At 52.2% G+C, this 25,974-nt stretch overlaps 2 protein-coding genes across 4 annotated transcripts; both read left to right on the top strand.

Moving 5' to 3' along the window:
* The first annotated feature begins 144 nt into the window (after positions 1 to 144).
* Positions 145 to 5,479, top strand: SPEF1 (sperm flagellar and cilia associated 1). Of its 2 annotated transcripts, XM_019733788.3 has the most exons (7): positions 145 to 2,562; positions 3,707 to 3,818; positions 4,179 to 4,335; positions 4,539 to 4,578; positions 4,713 to 4,773; positions 4,962 to 5,085; positions 5,189 to 5,477. In XM_019733788.3, exons 1-7 carry the CDS (start codon positions 2,454 to 2,456, stop codon positions 5,294 to 5,296), a joined length of 711 nt encoding a protein of 236 aa, XP_019589347.1. In that variant the 5' UTR covers positions 145 to 2,453; the 3' UTR covers positions 5,297 to 5,477. The 2 variants fall into 2 exon arrangements, with proteins under 2 accessions (XP_019589347.1, XP_019589348.1); XM_019733789.3 differs by lacking the exon at positions 4,539 to 4,578 and having other exon boundaries at positions 5,189 to 5,479.
* A 7,309-nt stretch (positions 5,480 to 12,788) lies between these two features.
* On the top strand, positions 12,789 to 25,860 carry ADISSP (adipose secreted signaling protein). 2 transcript variants are annotated; one of them, XM_019733773.3, is made up of 6 exons: positions 12,789 to 12,926; positions 19,699 to 19,815; positions 21,251 to 21,393; positions 23,798 to 23,936; positions 24,831 to 24,953; positions 25,185 to 25,860. In XM_019733773.3, exons 2-6 carry the CDS (start codon positions 19,797 to 19,799, stop codon positions 25,283 to 25,285), a joined length of 525 nt encoding a protein of 174 aa, XP_019589332.1. In that variant the 5' UTR covers positions 12,789 to 12,926; positions 19,699 to 19,796; the 3' UTR covers positions 25,286 to 25,860. The 2 variants fall into 2 exon arrangements, with proteins under 2 accessions (XP_019589332.1, XP_019589333.1); XM_019733774.3 differs by lacking the exon at positions 12,789 to 12,926 and adding an exon at positions 13,287 to 13,369.
* The last annotated feature ends 114 nt before the right edge of the window (positions 25,861 to 25,974 follow it).

The following is a 25,974-nucleotide window of genomic DNA, read 5'->3' as shown; positions in this document are numbered from 1 at the left end:
GCATCCTTCATGGTCTGGGCTTGTGTCTGTCTTGGGGACATGTCCTTTCTTGGTTCCCTTTGGTCCTTTGCTGTGGTGGGACCTGGAAGCAAATGTTGAGAGGGTGGCAGTAGCCTAAGCCCTGACTAGGGTGAGGGGCCACCTCCATATCTAAATGTTAGGAGGTGCATGTTAGGGGAGGCAGGTGCATGGGCTTGGGTTTGAGGAAACTGGGCCTTGCAGTGCTTTGGGGTTAGAGAGAAACTTGGGATCAGTTGGCTGGGAGAGGAGGGAGGGAGTCTGTGTTGGGCCAAATTAAACTGTAGGCACCTGGGAATTAGGCCTATCAAGGTTCATTAAAGAAGGTCCTTGCAGGAGTGGGACCAGAGGGCAGAAAGAAAGGGGTGTTGGAGCAGCTCCTATAGTCCAGGTTGGAGTTTCAGGGGCCCTTGGTTTATGTTTGGTGCCTTAAGAGGGAGCCCTTTAGGCCTTTCAGTAATTGGCTATCTTTGGGGACAGTGGCAGAAGGAAGGTGATATTGCTGGGGACAGATTGCACCCCTAAGAGGCTAAAGATGAATTGGCAACTCCCTCTGCAGTGCCCTCCAGTCCAAAGGTGAAGACAGGCCCCTCACTGATCCTGCACCCTTTCTCTTTTCAAGGCCAGCCCCTGCCTCCCTGGCCCTCCAGCACTGAGGCCCTCAGGCCCCAGTGGTTCCAGCCAGGGGAGGGCCTGAGCTTGAGCTGGGCAGGCAGCTCTGGGCCCCAAACCGGTTTTCCCACCTTGACTAGGGCTGGCACATCACCCCATGGTTCCCTCCCCCCCACACCTCCTTGCAGTTCTTCCTCTCTCCACCTTGGAATGTTAAGGGGGGGATATCCAGGTTGTCTTTTTTGTCTCTTGCCTGTCCTGGGTGTGGTCCCTTCTGGAAAGGCAAAGCCACTATGTGTTAGTTACTTCAAAACAAGAGGGTGGAGTGACTTGGCCTTTCACACTCCTGGCACACAGGGATCCCTTTTAGGCCTTGAAGGCTTCAAAGCTAAGAGCAGAAAGCAGTTGGAAGTCCACTTACCATCACCTCCTCCCCCAATCTGAGCCCTGGAGAGGACATGAGAAAGTCATGAGGAAGCCCACCTACCCCTGGCCTGCTCTGGAGTAAGTAGGTGGGAGCAGTACCCTTCTCCCAAGGTGCTCCTGGCCAATCCAAGTCCCTCATCTCAAATAAGGGAAATCCCTTCCATTTGTCTCCTGCCTAGAAGAACATCTCTTTTGCTGAAACAGATCATCTCATTGACAACACCAACTGATGTTAATAGGACTCTTGCCACGTGCCAGGTGATAACGCTATGCACTTTAGATGCTCACAAAGCCCCTATGAGGTAACAGACAGGGAAGTCCAGTAATGTGCCCAAAGCTACTCCACTAGTCTGTGGTGGAAGCAAGCTTTCTCCCCAGGCTGACCCTAGTAGTGGCCCTGTACTGCTACTCTGTGTCCCTTGACTAAGGAAGAACCCATCTTCCTAACCCTCCTGAAGATAGTCCTCTAGAAATGGAACTGGTTACTGAAATCAGTTTCTAATGTATGGAAAAACTCTTCAGAGGGAGCTGAGGGGTGTGGAAGTGTCTACAGGAGCTTTTGCAGCTCTTATACCTATAACCAACTCCCATTCCAGCAGTCCCATGCAAATACAGTTCTTATGTAAATACCCTTCCCATTCTCCCCATAAATCCATTGGGACAAGTAGGTGAGAACTATCCCCATTTCACAAAGGAGGTAATAGGGTTGTGACATGACCTGCCTAAGGCACTGACCTTGAGCTCTGGTATTGCCCCTGGGAGTCAGGGTTACATATTAAATGCCCCACCAGGACACTGCTGGGAAGAGGAGAGTGGTGATGGCCCAATGAGCACAGAACTTTGAGGAGGGGCCCAGCAAGGAGGGTTTGTATTGTCACACAGTTCAGATGGGAAGCAGCAGATTAACAATGGACACCCAGATAAATCTGACAAACATTGGGATGCTACTTTCATTTGGGACCGATCACTGAAAGATCCAGAAGGGGGATCCCAGCCCTGGGGATGCTGGTGCAGGAGTTCTGGGACCTGGTTGGCTTTGGCAGGTTTCAGAGTAGGACAGTGGGTGGTCAGCAGGTTGCGTGGATGCAGAGGTGATTTTTTCTTGGGAGGCGGGGAAGACAAGGCCACCTATAATCGCTCTTTCAAATCGGGCCTGAGACGAGGTAACATGGAAAACTACAACTCCCATAAGCCTTTGTCCCATCCAGAGTCAAGGATGGTTGCTATGGTTTCAGAAAACAATATGGCTGCTCCCAGCTGGGACAGGAGTCTTGGGTTTAGAGAGGCAGAAGCCGGTCTAGGCTCCCACAGTGGCGAGGGAGGAGGCGCTTGAGAGGTCCTGAGTTTGGGTCTGAACGCTGCACGGCTGGAACTGCCTGGTTTTGCCGAAGGAGCCAATGGCGGGCAGCGTGGAAGAGGAGGCGCTGCACCAGCTGTACCTGTGGATAGACAACATCCCTCTGTCCAGGCCCAAGCGAAATCTCTCCCGGGACTTCAGTGACGGAGGTGTGCGCCCCAGTGTGTGTGCGCGCCTGTGTGTCCACTTGTTTGTCCTGTATGTACTGTGTTGGGGTCTGTGTTCATACATGTCTCTCTATGCTTGTGTACATGTGGGGGTGTGTGTGTTGGGGGGTGTCTATCTCCTAGGTAGGACTTCAATTGGGAATGCGGGCATGTGTCTGTCAATATATATGACTACATGTTCTATACTTTATGCGTGAGTGTGTGTATCTGTGAGTGTGTGAGTCAGTGACTCCCTCCTGGGACTTTTAATGACTAAGATGTGTATCTGTGTATGTATTTGTGCATCTCTCTGTGTGTACATGCTCATTGTTGTATTCTATATATTGGCCTTGTGGGAGTCTGAGCGTTTGTGTGTTCATATGTGTATTGACACATTCTGTCCTGTATGTACGTCAGGGGCCTCTTGTGTGTGTATGTGTTTCTTTGTGATTGTGTAGATCTCTGTGTGTCTAAGACTGTCTCCTGGGATTTTAATGACAGAATTATGCATCTCTGTATGTGTATATTGGTGTATATGTGACTCTTTGTACTTGTGTGTGTGTTGGTGACTGTCTCTTGGAACTTCAGTGATAGAAGTATGTGTCTGTGTATGTGTTTGTGCATTTCTATGTGTTTGTGTGTGCATGTGTGTGTCTGGGAATGTGTGTATCCTGTGTGTCTACACATTCTGTTCTATGTACATATCTGTAAGGGGATCTTATCCCATGTGTCTGCTTGTGTGAGTCTGTGACTCTCTCCTGGGACTTTGGTGTTGGAGTGTGTGTGTATCCATGTGAACGCCTAAGGTGGGACCCCAGGCTCCTGAGATGCTCTCTTGGAGACTCATTCTCTACTGCAGGAGCAGAGACTGCAGTTTTCATATGCCCTGAGCGAATGGGGAAGGGATGCAGCCTCTCTGGGGTATGCTGGAGGCTTAGTCTCTGGCTGATCAACTGATATCACTTCCTTGACCCCCTTCCCCTCTGCTCTACCATCTCTCCCTCTATATCATCCTTTCCCTTTCCTCACCTCCACTTCTCCACTTGGCCCCACCACTCTGCCATCCCTGATTTTCCCATCCCACCCATTTCTTCTTCCTTTCCCATCCCCCCACCTTCCATATCTGCTCCCACTCCTACTCCCTCAGTCCTGGTGGCAGAAGTCATCAAGTTTTACTTCCCCAAGATGGTGGAGATGCACAATTATGTCCCTGCCAACTCTCTGCAGCAGAAGCTCAGCAACTGGAGTCACCTGAACAGGTAGTAGAATATCTCTGCACAGTAGCGGGATCTCCAGCCCCTAACCTGGGATCCCAGGAAGGGCTGTGCCAGCCCCCCCACCTCCTATGGTCTCAGAAGCCCAGGCTGGGATTGTGTCGGTGGAAGGGTGGGGAGGGACAACGCAGACAGAATTGTCTGGTAACAAAATCAAGGGACTCTTCCATTGGGGAGGAGACAAGAAACTCAGAACACCCAAGAACCGGGCTCAGATATGGTGCCCTTCCATTCCCCCAGGGCTGTGCGCCCAGGACCGCTATTGCTGCACTCCCTTCCTTTTCCCCCACCCTCCTCACTTCATTCCTTGAGGACATAGTCCGCCACCCCTGTGCCTACCCCCAGGAAGGTGCTGAACAAGCTGAACTTCTCGGTACCGGAGGACGTGATGCGCAAGATCGCGCAGTGTGCCCCGGGCGTGGTGGAGTTGGTGCTCATTCCGCTGAGGCAGCGCCTGGAGGAGCGGCAGAGGCGCAGGAAGCAGGGCTCCGGTTCCTTACAGGTGCCACCCCACTGAGGCTTCTTCTTCCTCTGCTTTGGGGGAGCTCCCCAAGCTGCAGAAAGCCCCACCTTGGCGATAAGTGTGGAAGAAGGGTGACTGGCTTAAGGGAGTCTGGCCTGGGTGACCGTGGAAGAAACATGGGGCTCCTTCGGGATGGGCGAGCCCGAGCTCACAGTGGACCTGGGGGGGGCGGGTTCTTTCAGGAGCTGGCTCCTCAGGATGGCACTGGCTATATGGATGTGGGTAAGGTGACCTTTACTTTTCCTCCCTTCCAGAAGGAGCTTTCCTCCTGTCTTTCCTTCTATGGGGGGAGAAAAGGGGGGAAGACAGGAGAATAGGACGCCAGAACGGTTACTCCTCCACTTACCTCTTCTCAGGTTTGTCCCAGAAGACCCGAGGGGAAGGTGCCCCGGACCCTCAGGGAGAGGGGCAGCTCAGGTAAGGAAGCTGGGACTTCCTGACATCACCAGGCTGGGTGATCTCCCTACACAGGACTGGACGCTCCTGGGAAGGTAGGGAAGGCAGGAACGGTGGAAGGGGGGAGAAAAGTCCTGGCCCAGGGACACTAGAAGGGTGAGGGTGGGGCCCAAGGTCTAGACCCTGCACTAAGCTGCTTTCTACTCCAGGGGAGGCCGGCTGCCAGAGCCCCGGCGTCCGGCGTATAGCGAGGCGCTTCATGGCGACCCGAGCTTGGTCCTCCAGATCGCTGAAAAGGAGCAAGAGCTGTTGGCCTCACAGGAGACTGTGCAGGTGAGGGCACACTGGGCAGGTGCGGGGAATTGGGACCTACGGAGGAGGGGATGGAGGGGAGCGGGCAGCTGGTCTGGACATCTGCGCTGCGGGGGGGCCCCAGGTCCTACAGATGAAGGTGAGGCGCTTGGAGCACCTACTCCAGCTCAAGAACGTGCGCATCGAAGACCTCTCCCGGCGGCTCCAGCAGGCGGAGCGTAAGCAGCGGTGAGCCACGGTTCCGCGGTGCTGGGACGCCCCAGTACCCGCCAGAACCCAGACACCACGACCGACGCACGAACGGACCCACGAACCGGCTGGCGGAGCCAGCAGCTCCAATGAACCTCTTGGGGTGCGAGTGCGCCCCTGCATTTGGTGTGGGGGTGAGCGGAGGCGGGAGGGGGGGCGGGGCGGGGCCAGGGGGAGGCAGCGGGACAGGAGCCCTCCAAGCGGAGCCCCAGGACTGAGCCATCTCCTTCCACTCCATCCGGGTCAGAAGAATGAACCGCTTTCCAGAACCCAGAAGCCACATGGAGAGACCTGGCGTGAGCCCCAAAGCAGTTTCCAACACCGACACCGGGGCGTCCGCCTTGGCGCTCCCTGTGCTGGGCCTTGGGGGTTGGTCCCCTGGTTCAGTTTGTAACCCTAGAATCGGGTCCCCGCCTAGCTGTGAGGACAGCAGTGTCTCCATCCAGGCTAGTTCTCTGAGCCCTGGGCCATGGGGGAAGCTGTCCCAAAGCAGCTGAGGAAGTCCCTTGCCCTTCCTGGGGGCTCACCTGGGACCCATCTGGAGGCTGGAGAGCACAGCTGCTGGAGAGGAAGGAATGAGGAGTGGGCTCAGCCAGGATTGGGGAAGACGTTGGCTGTGCCTATACCTAGACCAGTCGTCCTCCCCTCCCATGGGGTACCACTGATAACGTTTGGGGTATCTGGGACAGGGCTGCCCTCCCCCCATTAAAGGTATTGTGCTCTCTTTCTTGTGCCTGTTTTCTCTCTCTGCCTGGATCCTTGTGGGCAGCAAGGTCTTGTCCCCCATCGCCACCCCTTGAGTGAAAGAGCCTTTTGGGTCTTACCTGGTAGGCAGCTGGGCCCTGGGTGCCACTGCTTGGTAGGTTGATAATATCACAGGGATCAGGTCTTGTGCACTAGGACAGCCTGACCTCAAACTCTGGCCTTACTTACACTGACCTCCAAACCCACCCTCACAATGTTCTCCACCTCTGTCCAAACCCATCTTTCAGTTTTTCCCCATATGTGGCCACAGACTCACCCTCAACCCTGCCCATGGACTGACCCCTAACTGTATCCTCCATATGATTCCCAACCCTGCCCACAGACTGATCCCAAGTCCTATGGACTGAAGACAAGTTTGACTCCCAACCCTTACCAAAACACCATGGCCATGGTGTGACCTTAACTCTGATCATTTATGGACTACCAGTAACATTGAACATTTGTAAATCCTGAGCCCCTGCAGTTCTGTTCCTGGGCATATACTTGCAATATACCCAGAGGCAACTCAAGCTCTGTGTTCTGTGTTCTGGGACACATGTATAGCAATGTTCACAGCAACATGTTTTATAACAACAAAAGAACCGAGAAGAACATGTGTTCATTATCTATTACCGTGTAACAAATTGCCACAAACTTAGTGGCTTAAAACAGCACACATTTATTTTCTCATATTTTCTGTGGCTCAAGAGTCCAGATATGGTTTAGCTGGGTCCTTTGCTTCAGGGTTTCTCATAAGGCTGCAATCAAAGTGTTGGCCAGAGCTGTGGTCTCATCTGAAGGCTTGACTGGGGAAGGACTTCTGGAAGTTATTGACAGAGTTCAGTTTCTTGTGGGTTGCTGGACTGAGGGCTTCAGTTTCTTGCTGGTTGTTGGCTGGTGGCTGCCCTCATTTCTTTGCTATGTGACCATCTCCAGTATGCCAGTTTACATCATCAAAGCCAGCGAGAGAGAGAGAGAGAGAGAGTTAACAGAGTCTGCCAGCAAGGTGGAAGTTATAATCTTATCTAATGTATTCACAGAAGTGACATCCATCACATTTGTCATTCTGTTTATGTGAAGTAAGTCACTAAATCCAGCACATTCAAGGAGAGAGGAAAACATGGGTGCGAATATCGGGAGGCAAAGATCATTGGGAGACATTTTAGAAGCTGGCTACAAGGAGGAAAAGCAATGAAAGATAAGATCTAGGATAGCGGTTACTTCTGAGATAAAGCAGGGGGCAGAGGCAAGAAGCACATGGGTAGATAAAAGATATTCATAATGTTTTATTTCTTGGGGCAAGTGGTAGGTTTACAGGTGTTAATAAGGGCTATTTATGGACAAGTAGGGAGAGAGTGACATAAACCAAAGATTACATGGAGTCCAATTCTATTTACCTGAGTTCCTAAAATAAAAATAAAAATTGATGACTACCCCTGACCTTGGTCTGTGCCTCTCCTTTGCACTTAGCCTGGTCTTAGGTTAACACTGGCTTCAGCCTGCCGTCTGCCTTCCCAAATTAACCACCAGCCTTGCACACATATTTACCCCAGCTCTAGCACTGTTTTCTCTCAGTGGTCTGTATTGGGTCTCCAGAGTTCTTTCTCTGAACCTTTCATCCATGGACAACACACGATTGTACGCTCCGGTGTGTGGAGCTGGTAGGAATGGTTTGTGGAGGGACTTGAGGACCAGGAGGTGGGGTAGGGCATGGTTCTGCCTGACAGAAGCACAATGAGGGCAGAATGCAGTTACGGTGACTAGGGTCACCCCATAACGGTCTTCTGACCTCCTCTATAGCAGAGCCTTGGGCCAGATCCTGGAGGTTCCTCCTCGTTGAATTCCCAGTCCCCATTCCTAGTATTCAGATATGCCTGAGTCTGTCTCAACCCACAATCATATCTCAAAACCCTATAGATCCCAGAAAACCCCAAAAGCAATGGAGAATTTTACTGACTGTTTTCTGGGACTACATATGAAGGTGGATTATATCACACATTATAATTCTATAACTCTTCTTGAAACATCTCTCTTGTTCTCCAAACTTCCTTTCTGACATCTACTGCCATATTTCTTCCACTCTGCCTCACTCCCCTCTCCCCTTTCTGACCTCACACTAAATTGGATTTCGTCTGATTTATTCATTCATGAACTCCTCAAATGTTTATTGAGTATTTACTATGTACTAAATGCCAGGAACACAAAGATGTATATGAAACATGATTTGTCTTCCCCAGTATTCACAATCCTAGAAAGGGAAAAGCCATGTGAAAAGGTATTTAAATTTTTTGTTATCTAATGTTTTGAATAGATAAAACACAAATAATTAAAAAAAAAAACCATGAAAATTGAAAACTCTCTTTGGTCCCCACACACCTCCAATAGGTAACCTTTTTCTTTAGTTTTTCTATATTCATCCAGAGTGTCTTATATGAATACAAGCAAATATGCACATTTATTTTTATCTTACCCCCACTTTTTTTTTTAACAGAAAGCAGAAGCAGACTTTCTACTCTGTCCTGTATCTTGATTTTCCACTTAACTAGATCTCTTGTAGATATGTGATGGTCAATGTTACATGCCAACTTGACTGGGCCACAGGGTGCCCACATACTTGGTCAAACATTGTTCTGGTGTTTCTGTGAAGGTGTTTTGGGATAAGATTAACATTTAAATGGGTAGACTGAGTAAAGCAAGTTGTTCTTCCTCAGGTGGGTGGGCCTCTTCCAATTAGTTGAAGGGCTGAATACAATAAAAAAGCTGTCTCTTCTCTGAGTAAGAGAGAATTCTTCCTGCCTGATGGCCTTTGAACTGGGACAGTGGCTTTTTTTTTTCTTTCTGCCTTTGGTCTCTAATTGAAACTTTGATTCTTCCTGGGCCTGCTAGCCTTTGGCTTAGAACTAAACCATCGAGTCTCCAGCTTGCTGACTAATCCTACAGATCTTGCAACTTGCTAGCCTCCATGATGGTGTGAGCTAATTCCTTATAGTAAATATCTCTGTCTCCCATTGATTCTGTTTCTCTGGAGAACCTTGACTAATATAAGATTATTCCATATCAGTACATTGAAAACTTCCTCTGCTTTTCAAACTGTACAAAATTCTATCACCTGTACCAAGTTTATTTAATCAGTCCTCTATTTATGGACATTTGATTTGCTTCTAATCTTTTGTTATTAATAGTAATAAAATGAATAACCTCCTATATTCATAATTTAGTATTGTGTACAAGTATATCTACATGATAAATTCCAGAACTGGAGTTGTTAGGTCAAAGAATACATGCATTTGTAATCTTGATAGATATTGTGAAATTGTGCTCTACAAGGGCATGGTTCAGAATGGAGGTTGAAGATTGGTGGTCTGTTGCCCTGCTTTGGTTTGCAGTGTTATGCATGGTTTTACAAAATTATTTGTTAATTTTTATATTGATGAGGATATGAAGCAACTGGAACTCTCATACTCTGCTGATGGGAATGTAAGTGAGTATAGCCATCCGGAAAACAGTTTGGCAGTTTCATATAAAATTAAACATATACCTATGCTATTGTTAGGGTTCAATCAGAGAAGCAGAAAGGATTTGACTTTGGGTAACTGTTAAATAAGCCCTGTAAGGCTATCATTTTGCATCTGATGCTGGAGCTTAAAGTCCACAGGTCAGATAGTTGGGAAGGGAAGATGGATATAAAGTGGGGGAAAGAAAGGACAAGTCGAAATCCATGAACACAAGCTGGAACCCTCAAGGATGAACTGGAACTCTTGTCAGTTCCCATGGCCTCCAAACTTGATGATGTGGTGTCCTGCAGGAGAAGCTGGTGCCCTTTCATATCTGGCCCAGGAGTCAGGGAAGCTGAAGGAGGATCCAAGAAAAGGTGGAGCAGTTGCAAGCCTGGCTGCTACCCCTGGTTAGTGAGGTGAGCCAGCAGAGCAGCAACAAAGAGCACGGGCTACAAAGCTCCTGCCTAGACCTTGCAAATATGAAAACCAATATAGCCACTGCTTTTCTTCCACCCTCCAAATTTCATGCCAAAATGTCTGTTGTGGCCCACCTTAATTGGAAGCATACATGGAAGAGAATTCTGGGAAATATAGTTCACCCTAGCTAAGTTGACACATTATAAAGCCACCACAGCTATGTTCCAGTAATTCCATTCCTCAATGTATACTCAAGAGAAATGCATCCATGTGTTTACCAAGACATGTACCAGAATATATAATACAATATATAGTAGTCCCCCCTAATGTGCAGGGGATGTATTCCAAGACCCCCAGTAGATGCCTGAAACCACAGATACCCTGTTTCCCTGAAAATAAGACCTAGTCGGACCATCAGCTCTAATGCGTCTTTTGGAGCAAAAATTAATATAAGACTCGGTCTTATATATTATATGGTATTATATTATATTGTATCCGGTCCTCTAATAAAATAAGACTGGGTCTTATATTAATTTTTGCTCCAAAATATGCATTAGAGCTGATGGTCTGACTAGGTCTTATTTTTGGGAAACACGGTAGTACCAAACCCTATAATACTATGTTTTTTCCTACACATGCATAGCTATAATAACGTTTAATTTATAAATTAGGCACAGTAACAGATTGACAACAATAGCTAATAATGAAATAGAACAATTATAACAATATACCGTAATAAAAGTTATGTGAATATGGTCTCTCTGTTTCTGATAACTAATCTGATAACAGAATGGCTACTAAGTGACTAGCGTATACAGTGTCACTTAGTAGCCATTCATATAATGGGCAGGATGGAGCAGGACAGCGCAAGATTTCTTCATACTGCTCAGAACGGTGTACAATTTAAAACTTATGAATGGTTTATTTCTGGAATTTTCCATTTAATATTTCGGGACCATGGTTGACTGCAGGAAACTAAAACCATGGAAAGTGAAATCGTGGATAAGGGGACCACTACTGTGGCACCAGGCAGTCCACAGTTAGCAGCTGGTCTGCATGTTTGAAAGAGCCAGGGATGTTTTTGAGGAGAAGTTGGCTAACAAGACATTAAAAAAAGGCAGGTCTTAACCTGGTCTTAAAGGGAGGGTGAGTTTTGCCCATGAGAGGAGAGTAGGAAGGGCATTCCAGGTGGGAAGGTAGCATAATGAGGGTATCGTGAAATCAAATGTTTGTACAGACCCAGAAGGTAAAATTAATGTGAAAAAATAGGGATTGGTGGGGACTATGGCAAATTGATGTGCCAGCCTTTGGTACCAGGCTGGAATTTGAGTCTATGTTGTTAGATATTCTGATATTTCAAAAGAGGAATAAGAAGAGGAAGAGAAGGCGGAAGAAGAGGAAGAAAAATAATTAGAAGTTTTAAAAGCCCATCTGGGCTAAACAAAACACATTTGTAGCCTGCTTTGGGCATACTGTCTGGCAACTTTAGACCTTGAAGAATAGAATAGACGGGAATTCAATTGGAGGCGGAGCATAGTAGGGCGAGTGGAACGGTAGGGTTGGGTAGTGAGAAAGCATCTGGCAGGAACGGATGGGCTGGGATCAGAATGTGGAAACCTCCCAATGTCCGCCAATGCCCACGCTGGAGGACATCATCTCAAACCCCAAGAGAGCGCACGAATCACCCAAAATGTTGCTTAAAAGTTTGTGAGGCTCGGCTGGAGACAGTCGCAGAGCTTGGAGCGCTTTGGAGCAGGGGAAGAAGCCATGGAAACAATAGCTCGGGAAGATAGGTTTGTCAACTGTCTGCAGACCAGAGCACAGGGATCCAGCCGAGTGTAGGAGCCATGGGGGCTTCCCAAAGGCAGAGACTCGGTACTCCCGAAAGGAAGCTGGCCCTCAGCGGCTCATGTCATCTCTCCCCTAGTTAAGTTGAAAAGAGGGAGCCGCAGGCTCCGGACGGCTCCCCGCGATTACTTTTGGGATTGCCCGGGCGAACGAAAGGGGACGTACGGGACTTTGAACGTCCCGTTCAAAGATCCGCAGGCGTAGCTGCGGCTAGAACCTCAAGACTCGAAGGCCACGCCTCTCACTCCTCCCGCTCAGTGCCCGCGTCCACATTCCACCCGCTGCGCTGAGCTGAGCTAGGTGCATCCTGCTGCCATGGCAACCGCCTCCGTGGAGACCGGGAGCAGAGGCTGCGGTCCCCGGGGGTGCCTGCATAGTTTCTCCCAACCCCCTCCCAGCGTGTCTTTGTTCTGATGCTTATCCTGGCCCGCAGGGCTCTGGTTCGCGCCGGAGCCCTTCCTCCGAGGCAAGGAATAGGGTGGAAGGGGGAAAAAGCCGAAACCCGAGGGTCGCAGAGAGGCTCCTGGACAGGGACTTGCGATGCGCGTATCGATTGTATCAATTGCTGATGCAGGCTTGGAAGTGACTTTCAGGTGTCCCACCTAGCCCTGAGCCCTGCCTTACGACCGTTCGAGGGGGTAGAGCCTAAGGGACACCCCTTTCATGTTTAGGCAGAGACGGGAGGTGCACACTCCACAGCTAAACGTGGAACGCGGGCGGGGCCTATTTAAAGAGCTCCTCCTTCTCTTTCTCCCTTCTGTTCCATGCAACACCCTGGGTACTTCGGACGGCCTTGCTGCCCTCATCGCGATAACTCCCGGAACTCTGTATAAGCAAGGGCTTGCATGGCGCAGCCGCAGGGCCCTGCACGGGACGCAGTAGAGCCACGCCCATTGGCTGTTCTCTGGCGCCGGCTTATTGGTCCGAAGCATCCTAGCCCACCCCCACGGCCAACCAATGGGAGGAGGCGGGGGCGTGCCCGTGAGGCGGGCGGTGGCGGCGCGGGGCTTCTTCCTCGTGCACCGCGTTGATTCCCCGGCTGCCGCCGCTATCGCCACCGCTGCAGCCGCGTTCTTATCGGCTCCTCCGCGGGGTGCGCAACGCACGGTGAGACTGCTCCTCCCGCTACCTCCCGGTTCCTCCAGGCTCGCGGAGATCCTCTTTCAGTCGAGCCTCTATCCTAGGCAGCCTGTGCATGAGACCCCATCCGGCTGGGGCGAGGGGGTGGGCTCCAGTGTCCTGGCCGGGCCCGGGAGGGCTCCCTGGCATCTGAGCTGGGGAGATGTCAGGCCCCGGGGACGCGGGTGACCGTTAGGTGGTGTAGCTGGGGTGTTTTCCGCGGGGCGCTGTTGGGGGCACGTGTGGCACTGTGAGGGCTGGGGGCGTAAATGGGGTCAGCGTCGTCAGCATCCCCCCCACACCGCTATTGCCACCCCTTCGCTGTGTGACCTTGGACGAGTAGCCTCTCTGAACCTCGCATGCCTCGGCACCCTCAGGGAGGAGGGCGATGATGTCTGGGAGTACGGGCTCCAAAGACTGCGTCAACAGAGGTGAGGGTGGGGAGGGCACAGGGTTATCTCAGGTATAGAGCCGCTGCCTTGCAGCCAGGGAGAGGTGTGATGGGAGAGCGGGTGAGGGGGTCGTCTAGCCGCATCTGTTTTCGGAGAAGATGAGAATGGAGCGGGGATGGAGGACGCCACACCCACGGGGATGGAGGCGAGAGAGGATACAGGGTCCTACACCCAGGCCCTGGTGCGTCTGGGGACTTGGCCCGCACCTCCCTTTTGTCACACTGCAGGAGGGATTCGATTTAGGTTCTGGAGCAGTGTTCTTGTTAGTGAGCGGGGACTCTGCTGGACTGAGAAAGGAGACATTGGGTTGCCTTTCCTCTTGAATATTGGTATTGGAAAGTAGGGAGAGGGCGTTTCTCTGTCTGAGTAACTGAAGGTCAGGGGCAGCTGACACCCATGGACCCTTCCTGGCCTCTACTTGTTGGGACCACCGGGTCACAGGCGTAGGGCAGGGCCTGGTTGGGGCAGGTAGTCTGGAGGCTAGAGGGGTCTAAGCACCTTCTAGCTGAAGTTTTGGAGTGCGGTTTTGTGGGGAGGGGATGCTGGGCAGACTCAGAGGGCAGCACTTCTTGGGGAGACAGGAAAGTGTGGTATGGTGTGGGTGCAGTTCACCCCTGCTCCACCCATATGTGACAAAGAGAGAACCCCTACTTATCCTTGCACCTTTGGCCTGTTGGAGGGAGAAGGAAATGGAGTCACATCCACACTGAGTTGATATGAAACTGCCACAGCCACATCTGACCTCTGGTCTTGCTTCTCCAGGCATTGTTCTAGGTATACGGGCGCCCCTCTGTCTGTCTAGTCCTATTGCTGGAATCAGAAGAACAGTGTGGCCTCAGTGGTCACTCTTTTTACAAGCTTGAGCCTTTGAGAGGCTGGACATTGCTTCTGATGGGCTGAGTGCCTAAGCCAGGACTGAACCCTGGGCTGGGGATATGGGGAGGGTAGACAGTTGTGGAATTCCTGGTTCAGAAAGTCCCAGAACAGGTTGAGAATGGGGATTGGGGAATAAATGAAAAATGAGGCCCCAAGAGGTTGGGGGCAGCCCCTGAAGCAGAGAGGTGGTGTAGGGGTGCAGCTATGGGGTAGAGGGCAAGAAGGTTCCAGGTTCTGGAGCTCTACTTGCCACGCAGGGACAGACTGATTTTGGCTCTCCCTCCAGTCTAGAGCCTTGGGCACCAGCATGGGACAGCCTGCAGTAGCATTTAGCACCTAGGGGGCTGAGAACTGTGGGTTCCTGTAGAACCTTTCGTCTGTCCATCTGTCTGTCCACTTGTCATGTCCCTGGGCCTGCTCTTCATGCCAGAGGCTCCACTTCACCAAGCTGACCCCCGCCTCGGAGAAGGGTAACCCTGAAGCAGCCATTCTCTAAAACTGAGAGGGACCTGAGCTGGCAGCTCTCTGTCCCCCAGAGAGAAGTTTCCTCCAATTGCCCTGTGAGTAACAGAGCCAAAGGGGCTTTCAAAGGCCCTTGTTCCAGCTTTCCAGCTCGCCTCATCCTGTGACTGGTCCATGGTCCTATCCCTGACCTGTTGACTGCCCATCTAAGGAGGGGTATCATTTTTTTTTTTTTTTTTGAGAGGAGGTGGCATTTCTCAGAATGTACATTCTTCACATCTGCCTTTTGTGGGGACAGTAGGCTTCCAGCAATCTGCTCTCTGGCAATCCCTGGGGACCTGGCTGGCATGGGAGTGGGGGAGGAGGAAGGCATGAGGAGGAGGGAATGGGGAGGGAGGCCCCTCAACCCTTGAGCTGTATTCTGAGAAGGCCGAAGTCCCGGGGGCCCACCCTGAGAGCCATTCCTGGATGTTCCAGGATTGGCCTGAAGTGCCCCTTCGCCAGTGCTGCCCTGAAATTGCTGTTGCTTCAGAAACCAGGTCTTTGGGGGTTTGCTTTTGCAAAGGTGGGGGTGGAGTGGGGAGTGTTGTCACAGAGCTGCAGGCACCCGCTGTACCAAATCCTCTGAGGAAGAGGCCACTGCCTATTCCTGTGTTACAGATGAGGAAACTGAGGCACGGAGATGTGAAGTAACCTGCCTGTGCAGCCTGAATTTGAACCTGGACTGTTGGACTCGAGCCCATGCTCCTAATCATGTCCCTGCAGGCTCTGGGAGACTGCAGCTTGGGCCAGACTCAGGACTTGGCTGGCACAGGAGGAGGCCTGGGTTTCGAGGGGCCTAGCGCTTCCTGTGAACATCGCTGCAGCAGGAGGAGACTCCATACCCTCTCTCCCCTTGTTTCTGATGAGGAATTATGTGGATGAGAATCGGGCTTCCAGAGGAGAAAGGAGGCTTGCTTTTTTCAGCCTCCTCTGGGCTCCTGAAGTCACTTGCCTTCCCCTCTGCTAGCTGTGTTTTGAGCTCTGGGCTGAACTTGAGATGCAGGTCCTGCCCTCTGGGCTTTCCATCTCAAGGCCAGCATGGGCAGGTCACCAGCTGATTGTGGCGAGGCTAGAAGAATGCCTAGTTGGAGGCCACCCTCTGAGCTGGGGGAGGGGTGTGCCCTCCAGGCCCTGAGTTAGCTAAGAGAGTAGGGTGGGGCTCTTCCTGAGAGCATCCGGCAAGAGAATTGCTCGCACAACTGCCTAGGGGGACCAGCCAAGGCCCCTGCTTGGGCTCCCCTTAATTTGGTCATTCATTTAATAAATATGAACTGAACACAGGTGCTCCCTGCCAGGTGCTGGGCTGGGTGCTGGGGACACAGGGTTTGGCAAAAATAGTCACTGCCCTTGTAAGGTGAGGAACATAGATATCAAATGATCCCAGAAGTGAGAAAGGGGATCCTTTTAAAGATTTTTCAGGCCTATGCTGACATGGGCAGGGGTAGCGTAGGGTTTGTGCGTCCCTAAGAAAGGTTCTATGTGGCTGAGACCCAGGCCAAGGTGTGGATGGGGGACGGGGTTGTTCCAGGCAGAGGGGACAACCTGGGCGATGGCAAGCAGGCAACAGGCTGTGTGGGTTGTGGGGGAAGATGGGAGGGGCCCTGCATGTACTGGGTCTGAGTGTTTTGTGAAGACTTCCCAGGAGCCTTTGCTTATCAGCCACTGGTTAAAAGTTTCACCCAGGCTTCCTGGGAGATGGGGTACCTTGTGGGCATTGGGCAGTCGTCCCCCCATGGCTGCAGAGTTGTGGCTGGAGCAGCCTCTCTGAAAGGTAATGATGGAAGAATATTTTTCCTCTGATTCCCCAAATGATGTAGATGATGTTGGATCTGCTGGCAGTTTCTGGGTGTAGGCTGGGATCGTGTCTCGTGAGACCGAAGAATGGAAACACGGACCCAGGAGAGGCAAAGAGTTTTAAAAAGACGATAGTTTATTGAAAGCAAAGAGTCAGAGCTCCCGAGCGGGAGGGGGTCCCGAGTAGGAGGGGGTCCCGAGTGGGGGTGGCTGGCCCCATGACTGAGGCATAAGCTCTTTACTTTTATACCTTCCCTTGTCTGTCTGGGGAAGGGGAGCTGTTTGAAGAAGGGAACTGGCGCCTTCTAAAGAAATTCGTCTACCAGGATTGTTCTGCTTGCCCTTGTGGAGGAATTAGCAAAGTAACCCACTCTTACCAGATCTGATCCGTTTGTCAGGCCAAAAGGAATTTTATGATTAACCTCAAGGCCTTGTTACATTATGTCCTGGAGTGAGGAGTGATTTCAAAACCTGGAGTTTTAGGATATGGCTGTCTTGTTTATTCCACCTGGCACCTCCCTGTCTACCTAGGGACATGCTAGCTAACCTGTTTCAGTAGGAAGAGGGCCTGGTACCCTTGTGCTTGGCCATTTTTCACATGCTCTGAGCCCACAGCTTCAGAGGGTGGCTGGAGTGGTCGGGGTAGGCGTAGGCCTCTCTCCTGGGGACAAGCTGAGCATCCCAGGACTAAGGGGCTGCCCTTCTGAGGTAGACCCCAGAGCTGCCCTGACCAGAGATGAGTGGGGGCATAGTTCCCCTCCCTGGGTGGGGCCTGGGAGCTAGCCTCCAATGGTGGGGGCCGGCAGGGGTGTGTGTCCTGGCCTGGGGCTGTTTGTGCCCTGGCTGCTCCCGAATTCCTAAGACCCAAGCCTTGCCTTGCCCTGCGTCTCCTAACGCCTGCTTCTGGGGGCTCCTGGCACCCAAGCTCATCACCCTGCCCATGAGGCAGGGCTTGGGCCTGGGTGGGCTTCTCACACTGGGAAGTGGGGAGGGAGGTGAGGCCGGCTCCCAGGGCAGCAAGGCGTCTGAAAGATCTCAGGGTCATGTCCCCCACAGGCCTTGCTCCTGACTGTGGGGCCATCACCCCCGTAGTTTCTCTTCCTCATTCCTTGGACTAGCCAAGGTCATTCATGGGTCACTCATCTCTAAATACTTCAGTCTGTATCTGAAAAATAGGACATATTTCTCTACAGAATACAATTCCATTAGCTCACAAACCAAGATCAGCTCTTATTTCTTAATGTCATTTAAGATCCAGTCCCATTCACACTTCCCAATTCTCTCCCAAGTGTATTTTTTTGTAGATAATTAGAAACCCCCTACCCCATTTATTTTTCTTCTTGTAACTGTTGTAGTGGAATAAACCAGGTCAGTTGTCCCATAGACTATCCTGCCTTCTTGGTCTCTGTGTGTTAATCTAGAACAGTGGTTGGCAAACTTTTTCTGTAAAGGGCCAGGTAGTAAATATTTTAGACTTTACAGGCTATGTGGTCTCTGTGGCAACTACTCAAACTTGTTTTGCTTTAGTGCAAAAGCAGTTTTAAACAACAGAAGCAAACGAGTGCTGTTGTGTTCCAGTAAAATTCGACAGAAAACAGGCGGCAGCCCCACAGCCTGTTTTTTGCCCACCCCCCCTCCCCCCCATCTACAACAACCTCCCCTTTATTTTTCCTTTTGCAGTTTGGAACAAACAAACAAACAAACAAAAACCGTTGCTATTGTCCTACAGAATATCCTGCCTCCTGGGTTTGTCTCATTGCTTTTTCTCGTGGAATCATTTAATTTGTCCCTCTCACCTCTGTGTTTTCAGTAAACCAGAAGTTGGAGTGAGGCGCTTGATCAGATCCAGGTTAGACCTGTTGGGCAGATGCTGTGCCCTGGTTAGTGGTGCTGTGACTTGGTGCTGCCTCACACCAGGAGATATCAGTGTGTCAGGTTCCACTGTGAGTGAGGGTCGAGTGATGGGTGCCTGACTGGCTGGTGTCACGTTCTTCCATTGCAAACTCTGTCATTCCCCTTAAGAACCTAGGTCATCTGTCCGTGGAACGTGGGCATCTGTGAGCATCCACTTCTGTCAACCTTTTCGCTCCTGGTTTAGCATCCACTGACTCATTGCCTCCAGTAAATGAGTTCTTTGGGAGTTGCAGAATTACTTGGCATTTGGTCATTCCTTTGTTATTTAATAGCCAGAATTCTTCTGTAACGAAGAGCTTTCTTTTAACCACCAGGGCAATTTCATTTCAGGGAAGACTGGGAGACAGGCTGAATTATTTCTCCTTATTGCCAATTTTCAGAGTAAAGAGTTAGGGCATTGCTACTGTCAGTAGTGACAAATGAGGGCCTGGGTTTGTTTGCTTTACTTTCTCTTTTTTTCTAATCTCTGCGAATGCTCCAATTTTATGTATTCCATCTGTTTCCGTCAGTTGCACTCATTCTTTTTGATGCTGAGATGGTCCCAGCTCAGCTCACTGGGGGTCAAACTGCTCACACAGGCTTCCTCGGGGCACCTTCCACTGCCCCTGCCTGGAGGCTGCCAGCTAGCTCTTGGGGAGCTGAGCTGGGGGAACAACCCCGCCACAGGTGCCTGTCCTGCATATCGCCCTGACTAATCTCTCACCGGGAAGAAAGCTCCAAGGACATGTTATCTTATGTTTGGGCCTCCATTCTTGTTCCCCTCAGAGCGTACAGGTGACTTCGACCTGAACTCAGCAGTACTGGGTGTGACTTTAATAATGTGGCCTCTGGATGCGTGGGGTACAGCCCTTGGGGTCGCCAACTCCAGAACTGGCTCCTGGAAGGTGCCAAAGAGGTCACCTCCTTTCCAGACTGCCCTTCCACCAGCCTCAGGTGGGCAGGGCACATGAGTCCTGTTGTGGCACTTTGACACCCAGAAGCTGCAGCTCAGCGCGTGCTGGCCAGGTCCTGGGTCAGCAGGGTGTCAGGCAGGGGTGAGGGCTCTGGGTGAATGTGGGGTGTGGGTAGAGTAGTGGAGGTAGAAGCCCCCTGTGCTAGAGGACCCAGGCACCACTTGGGCTGCTGAGAGCAGCAGGGGTTTGGGTCCTTCCTAAAGGGAGATCTCTGCTCTCAGGCCATGGGTGGCCCTGACCCATGCCTCCCCACTCCCCCCTCTTCAGGCTCCTGCTGGTGTCCTTGGAGCATGGGAGACTGCTGAGTGTGAGAGGCGGGGTCCGGCAGTAGCTGCGTGTCTCACCCCGTGACAGGGAGGGCGTCCATGGCTGCAGCCAACAAGGGTAAGTGCCTTCCTGGCCAGTGGGGTTTGCAGGGTCTTCCAGCGGGTTCTGGTGGGAGAGGTATTGGTGCATGTGGGGCCTGCATTGGCTGTGTGTGTGTGTGTGTGTGTGTGTGTATGTGTGTTTGTGTGTGTGTGTATGATTGTGAGGACAAATTACATCAGTAATTGCACCAGTGTTTGTGCCAGGTCCTGGGGCACACCCAAGCCCTAGCAGGGAACCTGGGGACCTCTGCTGGCTCCGTGGTGTGCTGATCTATGGAGGTGTGTGCCCTGTGTCCCCATGTTCCAGCCTCCGTGTTCCACTTGGGGACTGGGGGGCATGAGGGGCTTGGGTGAGCACTGAGATTGGCAAGGTGGGTAGCGCCACAGCAGGCTGTGGAAAGAAATTTGGGTTTCATTCAGAGTCCAGAATGACTCATGGAGAGTTTTAGGCGAGGGAGACCTGGTGAGATTTGAGGGTCAGGTCGGGGGGCGTAGCAGGGAACGTGGAAGTGCCAGGCTGGCTCCCCTGGGCTTCCACTGAGTGTCCAAGGTCTCAGGACAGGGCTAGCCCAGGCCCTCCCACCTAAAGGACTCCGAGCAGGGCTCTTGGGAGGCCTAGGGCCTGTGGGGGCCAGAGAGGACTGGGGTCGTGCTCTTGGCAAGATAGACCTCCCCCAGCTTAGGCCCTCAGCCCAGCTTCTGATACTCTGCCTATCTCAACCCCCAGCCTCTTGGCTTTGGAGAACCTGACCCCCCTGAGGGGACAGCTAAGAGCCTTGTGAGGGGTTAAGCAGAGGAGGGAAAGGCATCTCTGGGAAGGGTCCAGGAGGCTCCACTGGGTCCTTCCATCTTTCGTGCCAGTGAGCAGTGATGAGTTCAGGGCAGCTGCAGCTTCTCCTAGGTGGGTGGGCTCAGTGTGGCTTTTGGCCCCCTTTGTTTTTCCCACCCCCAGGGAGGTCCCATAGAGCCCATTCCTGTCCGTGTCCCCAACCCCTACCAGGTTGGGGTCATCAGGAGGGCCAGGCAGGGCCTCAGGTACAGACATATTTGCAAGAGAAGGTACAGAGATGGGGAGCTTGGTCCTGTGGAGGAGAGCCCGGGGCATGGAGCCTGAGGCTGGGCTGGATCCTGCCCTCCTGAGAGTCTGGTGAACTGTCTCTTCCTGTCTCTGGTGGCAGCCTTATCCCCTCTAAGTGAGGGGTCATATTAGCTAATCCCTGATTCCCCCCAACACCCATTCTCAGGGTGAGTATTTTTTGTGGGAGGCCTGGGCCTCAAGCCTTATGATCCTGTGTCCAGTAGGATGTGTCCTTGCCCTGAAAGGAGCCTCGCCAGTGGGTGCTGAGTAGTGTCAAGGGCAGTTGCAGGGGGTGGAGAGACAATAAGAGGGAGCTGTTTCCTGGTGGTAGAAGAAGCCTGCAGCCCCTGGAGCCCTCTCCCACTCTCCCTAGGCAACAAGCCCAGAGTCCGGAGTATCCGCTTTGCGGCAGGCCATGATGCAGAAGGCTCCCAGAGCCATGTCCACTTTGATGAGAAGCTCCATGACTCAGTCGTCATGGTCACCCAGGAGAGTGACAGCAGCTTTCTGGTCAAGGTATGTGCACACCTCCCCTCATCATCGGCCTTCCTCCCTCCACCTCCTCTTCAGCCCTGTCTGGCTTCCTGGGTCTGTCTGTTCCATTTCCTCTAAGCTGCTTCATAGGCATGTCTTTATGCCTCCCTGGGCCTTGGTTTCCCCATCTGTAAAGTGGGAGGTGGTGAGATTGCAATGGGATGAGTGCGTTTAGAATGTTACTTGAGGAAAGTGAGCAGAGCAGAGCTGTTATCAGCATCACCCGAACAATAGCATTGGAATGTGGGTGTTAAGGCTGTGGGGCCACAGGCCTGGGTACAGGTCCAGGTCTGCTGTTTAGCTCTGTGTCCTTGGGCAGGTCACATCAGCTTCCTGTTCTCTGAAATGAAGACAATTCACACCCCATAGAATTGGTGCAAGAATGACATGGAAGCATGTATGTATGTCACACAGGTGTGAGGCTAATTATGCTGATAACAAGGTGTGACTTTATTTACCTTCTTTGTCAGACTTCTGGCTGATTCACCCCATGTTTTCTGCTTGGTGAAGCATCGCCCTCACCTATTGGTGACACCTCACACACCCTCCAGTAGGGCTTCTCCAGCTGCCAGGAAGGACACTGTTGGATCCCATATTCACGTAGGAGGGGCAGGAGGGTGTCTCTGTAGGGAATGGATTGGGGGAGACAGGGAGTGAGGCACTCAGGTTGGACAATAAGCCAGGGTTCCAGAGATGAGCAGGGATACAGGGGTGAGGGAGGTGGGGGTGGGGATCTGGTCCATTGAGACCACTCTGAGGAGGGGCCCAGATTCATACCCATTTCTGCCAAACTCGAAAATCCTTGTTCCTTCTATAGCTGATAACTTCCCCAAGGGAATAAACCGAATGCACCAAAATATAAAAAATAGCTCCCTCTCCCTTCCTTCCCGTTGCAAAATCCATCCATGTCTATTAGAGAAAATTTGGAAGATAGAGAAAACTATAAAGAAATTTAAAAATACCCACACTCATACTATCCAGAAATAACCACGGTTAATATTTTGATGTGTGTCATTCTGGCTTTCTTTTCTTTTCGTTTTTTGAGCTTTGTTTCCAAAAACAAGCTGGCATCACAGTGTAACACTGTTTTTTTGCTTGCTTTTGTTATGAACTATCTCCTGCCTCTGTCAGTAAATAATTTTCCATGAGATGTTACAATGGCCTCGTGTTCCATTATATGTATCGTCATTGATTTAGCTTGTTCCCTATTCCTGGTGTCACGGCTGTTTCTATTTTTCACTGTTATAAATAGGGCAGGGCAGTGATGAGTATTTTTTGCACATCTCTGAGTATTTCCCCTGGAAAATTCTGCAAGGGGTGCAGCTGAGTCCCAGGGTTACCATTGGCAGGTCCAGCCAAAAAGCTCTCTTGAGAGATGTACCCTCCACCTGCAATGGGAGCCACACAGACTGAACTTTATCACACAGTGACATCAGCCTGATCCCATTGAAAGGCTAACTGCTCTGTGCAGCCAATCCAACTGGCCCCCAGGGACAGGGCCGTCCAGTCCCTGAAACTGAGCAGGGAAGTATGTGCACGTGAGCTGTGGGTACAGCAGGCACCCGGGCCTCCTGGTCAGCCACTCTGGTCAGTTACCTGCTCAACAACCACCCTGGCTTGTGACCCTTCACACAACTGGAGTTTCCAAGTATGGCATCTATCCCAGAAGGTGTCGGTTGCCAAGCACTGTGTATGAACAACAGAAATTGCTTTGACCCCGAGTCAGCGCTGTTGGACACAGTGAGCCTTTGAGTGGGCAGGCAGGTAGGCAGGCATCCAGGTTCAGAGGCCAGTAGGGCAGGCAGGAGCCTGGGTTCAATGGCTGGTGCCAGGCCTTGGGCCAGCTCTGGACTGACATAGCTGGTCTAATGTCTGTGTTTCTAACTCTATCCCATCCTTCATCCTGTGCAATCTGTGTTGGCGCATGTCTCCACATAAATGACGAGAACCAGTGTCCCTGACTCTGGGCTGTTGGCTCTGGGAAGGTGCTGGTAGTGGTGGGGGCAGGTTGTGGGACTTTTAGCCTCCCCTTTGGGCAGTGGCTAGTGCCTTGCTGTCTGCCACTCGTGGCAGGAGTGGTCAAGAGGCCTCAAGCTGGTCATTTCCTGGCTTCCATTTGCTTGTCTATAAAATGGGCCACTGAAGAGCTGTGGGTCCCATGAGACAGATACTGAGGAAATGTGCTGGCTGAGCTGTGGGGATGCAGTCCTTAGGGGAAGGGCCTGGGAGTGTGAACCAGCTGGAGTGGTGGGGGGAGTTAGGCCCCCCTGGGGTCCCCTAGGAAACAGGTGCAGAGGCCCACAGGATCATAGGTGGCACAAGCTGGGCAGGCCCAGGGCGAGGCTGTAAGTGAAGGTGCCTCCTTCCCCGACTCTTCCTGCTGCAGGTTGGCTTTCTGAAGATCCTGCACAGGTATGAGATTACCTTCACTCTGCCCTCGGTGCACAGGCTGAGCAAGGACGTCAAAGAGGCACCTGTTCCCAGCCTGCACCTCAAGCTCCTCAGTGTCATGCCTGTCCCAGAAGGTGCGTCCTCTGCTCCGGGTACTGGAGGCCTGCCCTCCTCCAGCAGGGCCTGGGTGTGAGTGGGAGCAAGAGCATGGGATGCTCCCTTCCCATCATTTAGGGTGGACGGGCAGCTCAGCAGTTGGGGACATGGTGCCTCTACACAGGCTTGCAGTGTGGCAACTTGGTAGGTTCCATGCCACAGGCGTCATTTCCGGGACAGAAGTCCATTGGCTCATATTGTTGGCCTATGTCTGCCCATCGCCTGGCAGTTTCCTCAGTGGGATGAAGAGAGCCAGAGGAACTGGGTCTGGACCTCCAGCCCTCCCTTCCTCCGGTCCCACAAGAAAGAAAACCTGCCAGAGCTTCAGGAACCCTAGGTGGCCTCCTCCTAGCACCCACCAGTCCTGGGCTTTGGGCAGGGGGTTGCTTCTCCCTACCCTGCTGACTTGATCCCCCACACCCTTCAGAGGCTGGGGTGTCAGTTCCGCCATGTGCTGAAGCCCCAGCTTGTTTCATATCCCCCAACCTCCTCCTCATGACATTACCCTTAAGTGAACTGAGCAAACCCCCTCAGACCTTTGCCTCTTGCCACCTGATATGCTCAAGGCCTGCCCTGTCCACCCCCTTTCCCCATCACCCCCTCTCTTTGCCTGCTGTTATGAGGGATCAGCAGGCCCTGCTCCTAGAAGCCTGAGTTTGACCCTCGGAGCCATAATGGGAGCGGCCTGCAGGCTGGAGGCATGTGGAGCTCACTGAAGAATGGGAAGTTTCCTAGGCCTGTGCCCCAGCCCTGGGGGGGATGGGTCCTGGACCATCGTTGCTCCTTTGGAGGAGGCAGCAAGTCTTGGTGGTGGGTGGTGAGTGCTGGGGGGTGGGGGCAGGAGGCCATGGAGGTGCTGATTGCCCGGACAGGTTACAGCATCAAGTGTGAGTACACAGCACACAAGGAAGGCGTCCTCAAGGAGGAAATGCTGCTCGCCTGTGAAGGTGGTGCCGGCACCTGTGTGCGTGTGCTGGTGCAGGCACGAGTCATGGGTGAGAGCATTAAGCATGCATCTGGCTAGAGGGAGGTACCAGGTTGGCCCAAAGGGGTTTCTGCCTTCCTCCATCTGAAAAAGGGATCCTTGCCCTGGCTGGGGTTCCTTACCTCCTTGGTGGGTCCTCTCTACCCCCTGGTAGAACTCAGAGGGGAGGTGGAGGGGTCCCCTTAGAGTGGGTGGAACCAGGGGTCCAGCCTGGCATACTGACTTGTATCTTGCCTTGCAGACCGGCACCATGGCACACCCATGCTGCTGGACGGTGTCAAGTGCGTGGGTGCTGAGCTAGAATACGACTCGGAGCACAGTGACTGGCATGGCTTCGACTGAGGCCCACGCCCTGGCCCCCCTTGGGACCCCTTAGCCTTAATCTCCACCTCATCTCTCCAAATGCTGTGTGATGGTGTGGCTTCCTTGTCCCTCCCTGGGGTGGGTGTGGGGGTGGATTGCCCAGGGGCTTCTAAGCCACGGTGTCACTCACACCTCACCTCTGCCTTCATTTGTGCCATCTCCCTGCCTCTCCTGCATCCTCCTCTTCCCACTTCCTCCTCTCCATGTGCCTCAGTCTCCTGCCGGAAGAAATGGGTTGAGCCCCCAAGGAGGCTATCTGAGGGGGAAGGGGGGAAGACCTGGGGTGGGTTCAACCCACTCTCCACTGCAAGCCATAGGAGCTGCAGCCAGAGCCTGGGAGAGGAGGGAGCTGGCTCTGTGATGTCGGAGTCCCCATTACTGCTGCTGCTGTCTCGTTTCGGCCACCTGCCTTCTCCCTCTTTCCCACTGCTGTCCATGGTGAGTAGGAGGGAGGTGTAGTTACCAGCCTCTATCCCCCAGGTGTGTGTTACTTGGTTTTTAAATGACGGATTGGGATAAAACCCTAAAGAAATAAACTTTCAGTGGATACCAGAGGTTAGTGGTATTTTTGTCCTCCAGGGCTCTGAGAATGCTCAATCCTTCAAAGATGGGCCAGGAAACAGTTTGGCTGAAATCATTCTTTCAGGAGGCAAGGGCACTGTGTGGTA

Source organism: Rhinolophus sinicus, chromosome 13, assembly GCF_057876585.1.
Source record: "Rhinolophus sinicus isolate RSI-liver-muscle chromosome 13, RSI-T2T, whole genome shotgun sequence".
Classification (NCBI taxonomy): domain Eukaryota; kingdom Metazoa; phylum Chordata; class Mammalia; order Chiroptera; family Rhinolophidae; genus Rhinolophus; species Rhinolophus sinicus.
The sequence above is the reverse complement of the archived record's forward strand: the minus strand, read 5'-3'. Positions and strand labels throughout refer to the sequence as shown.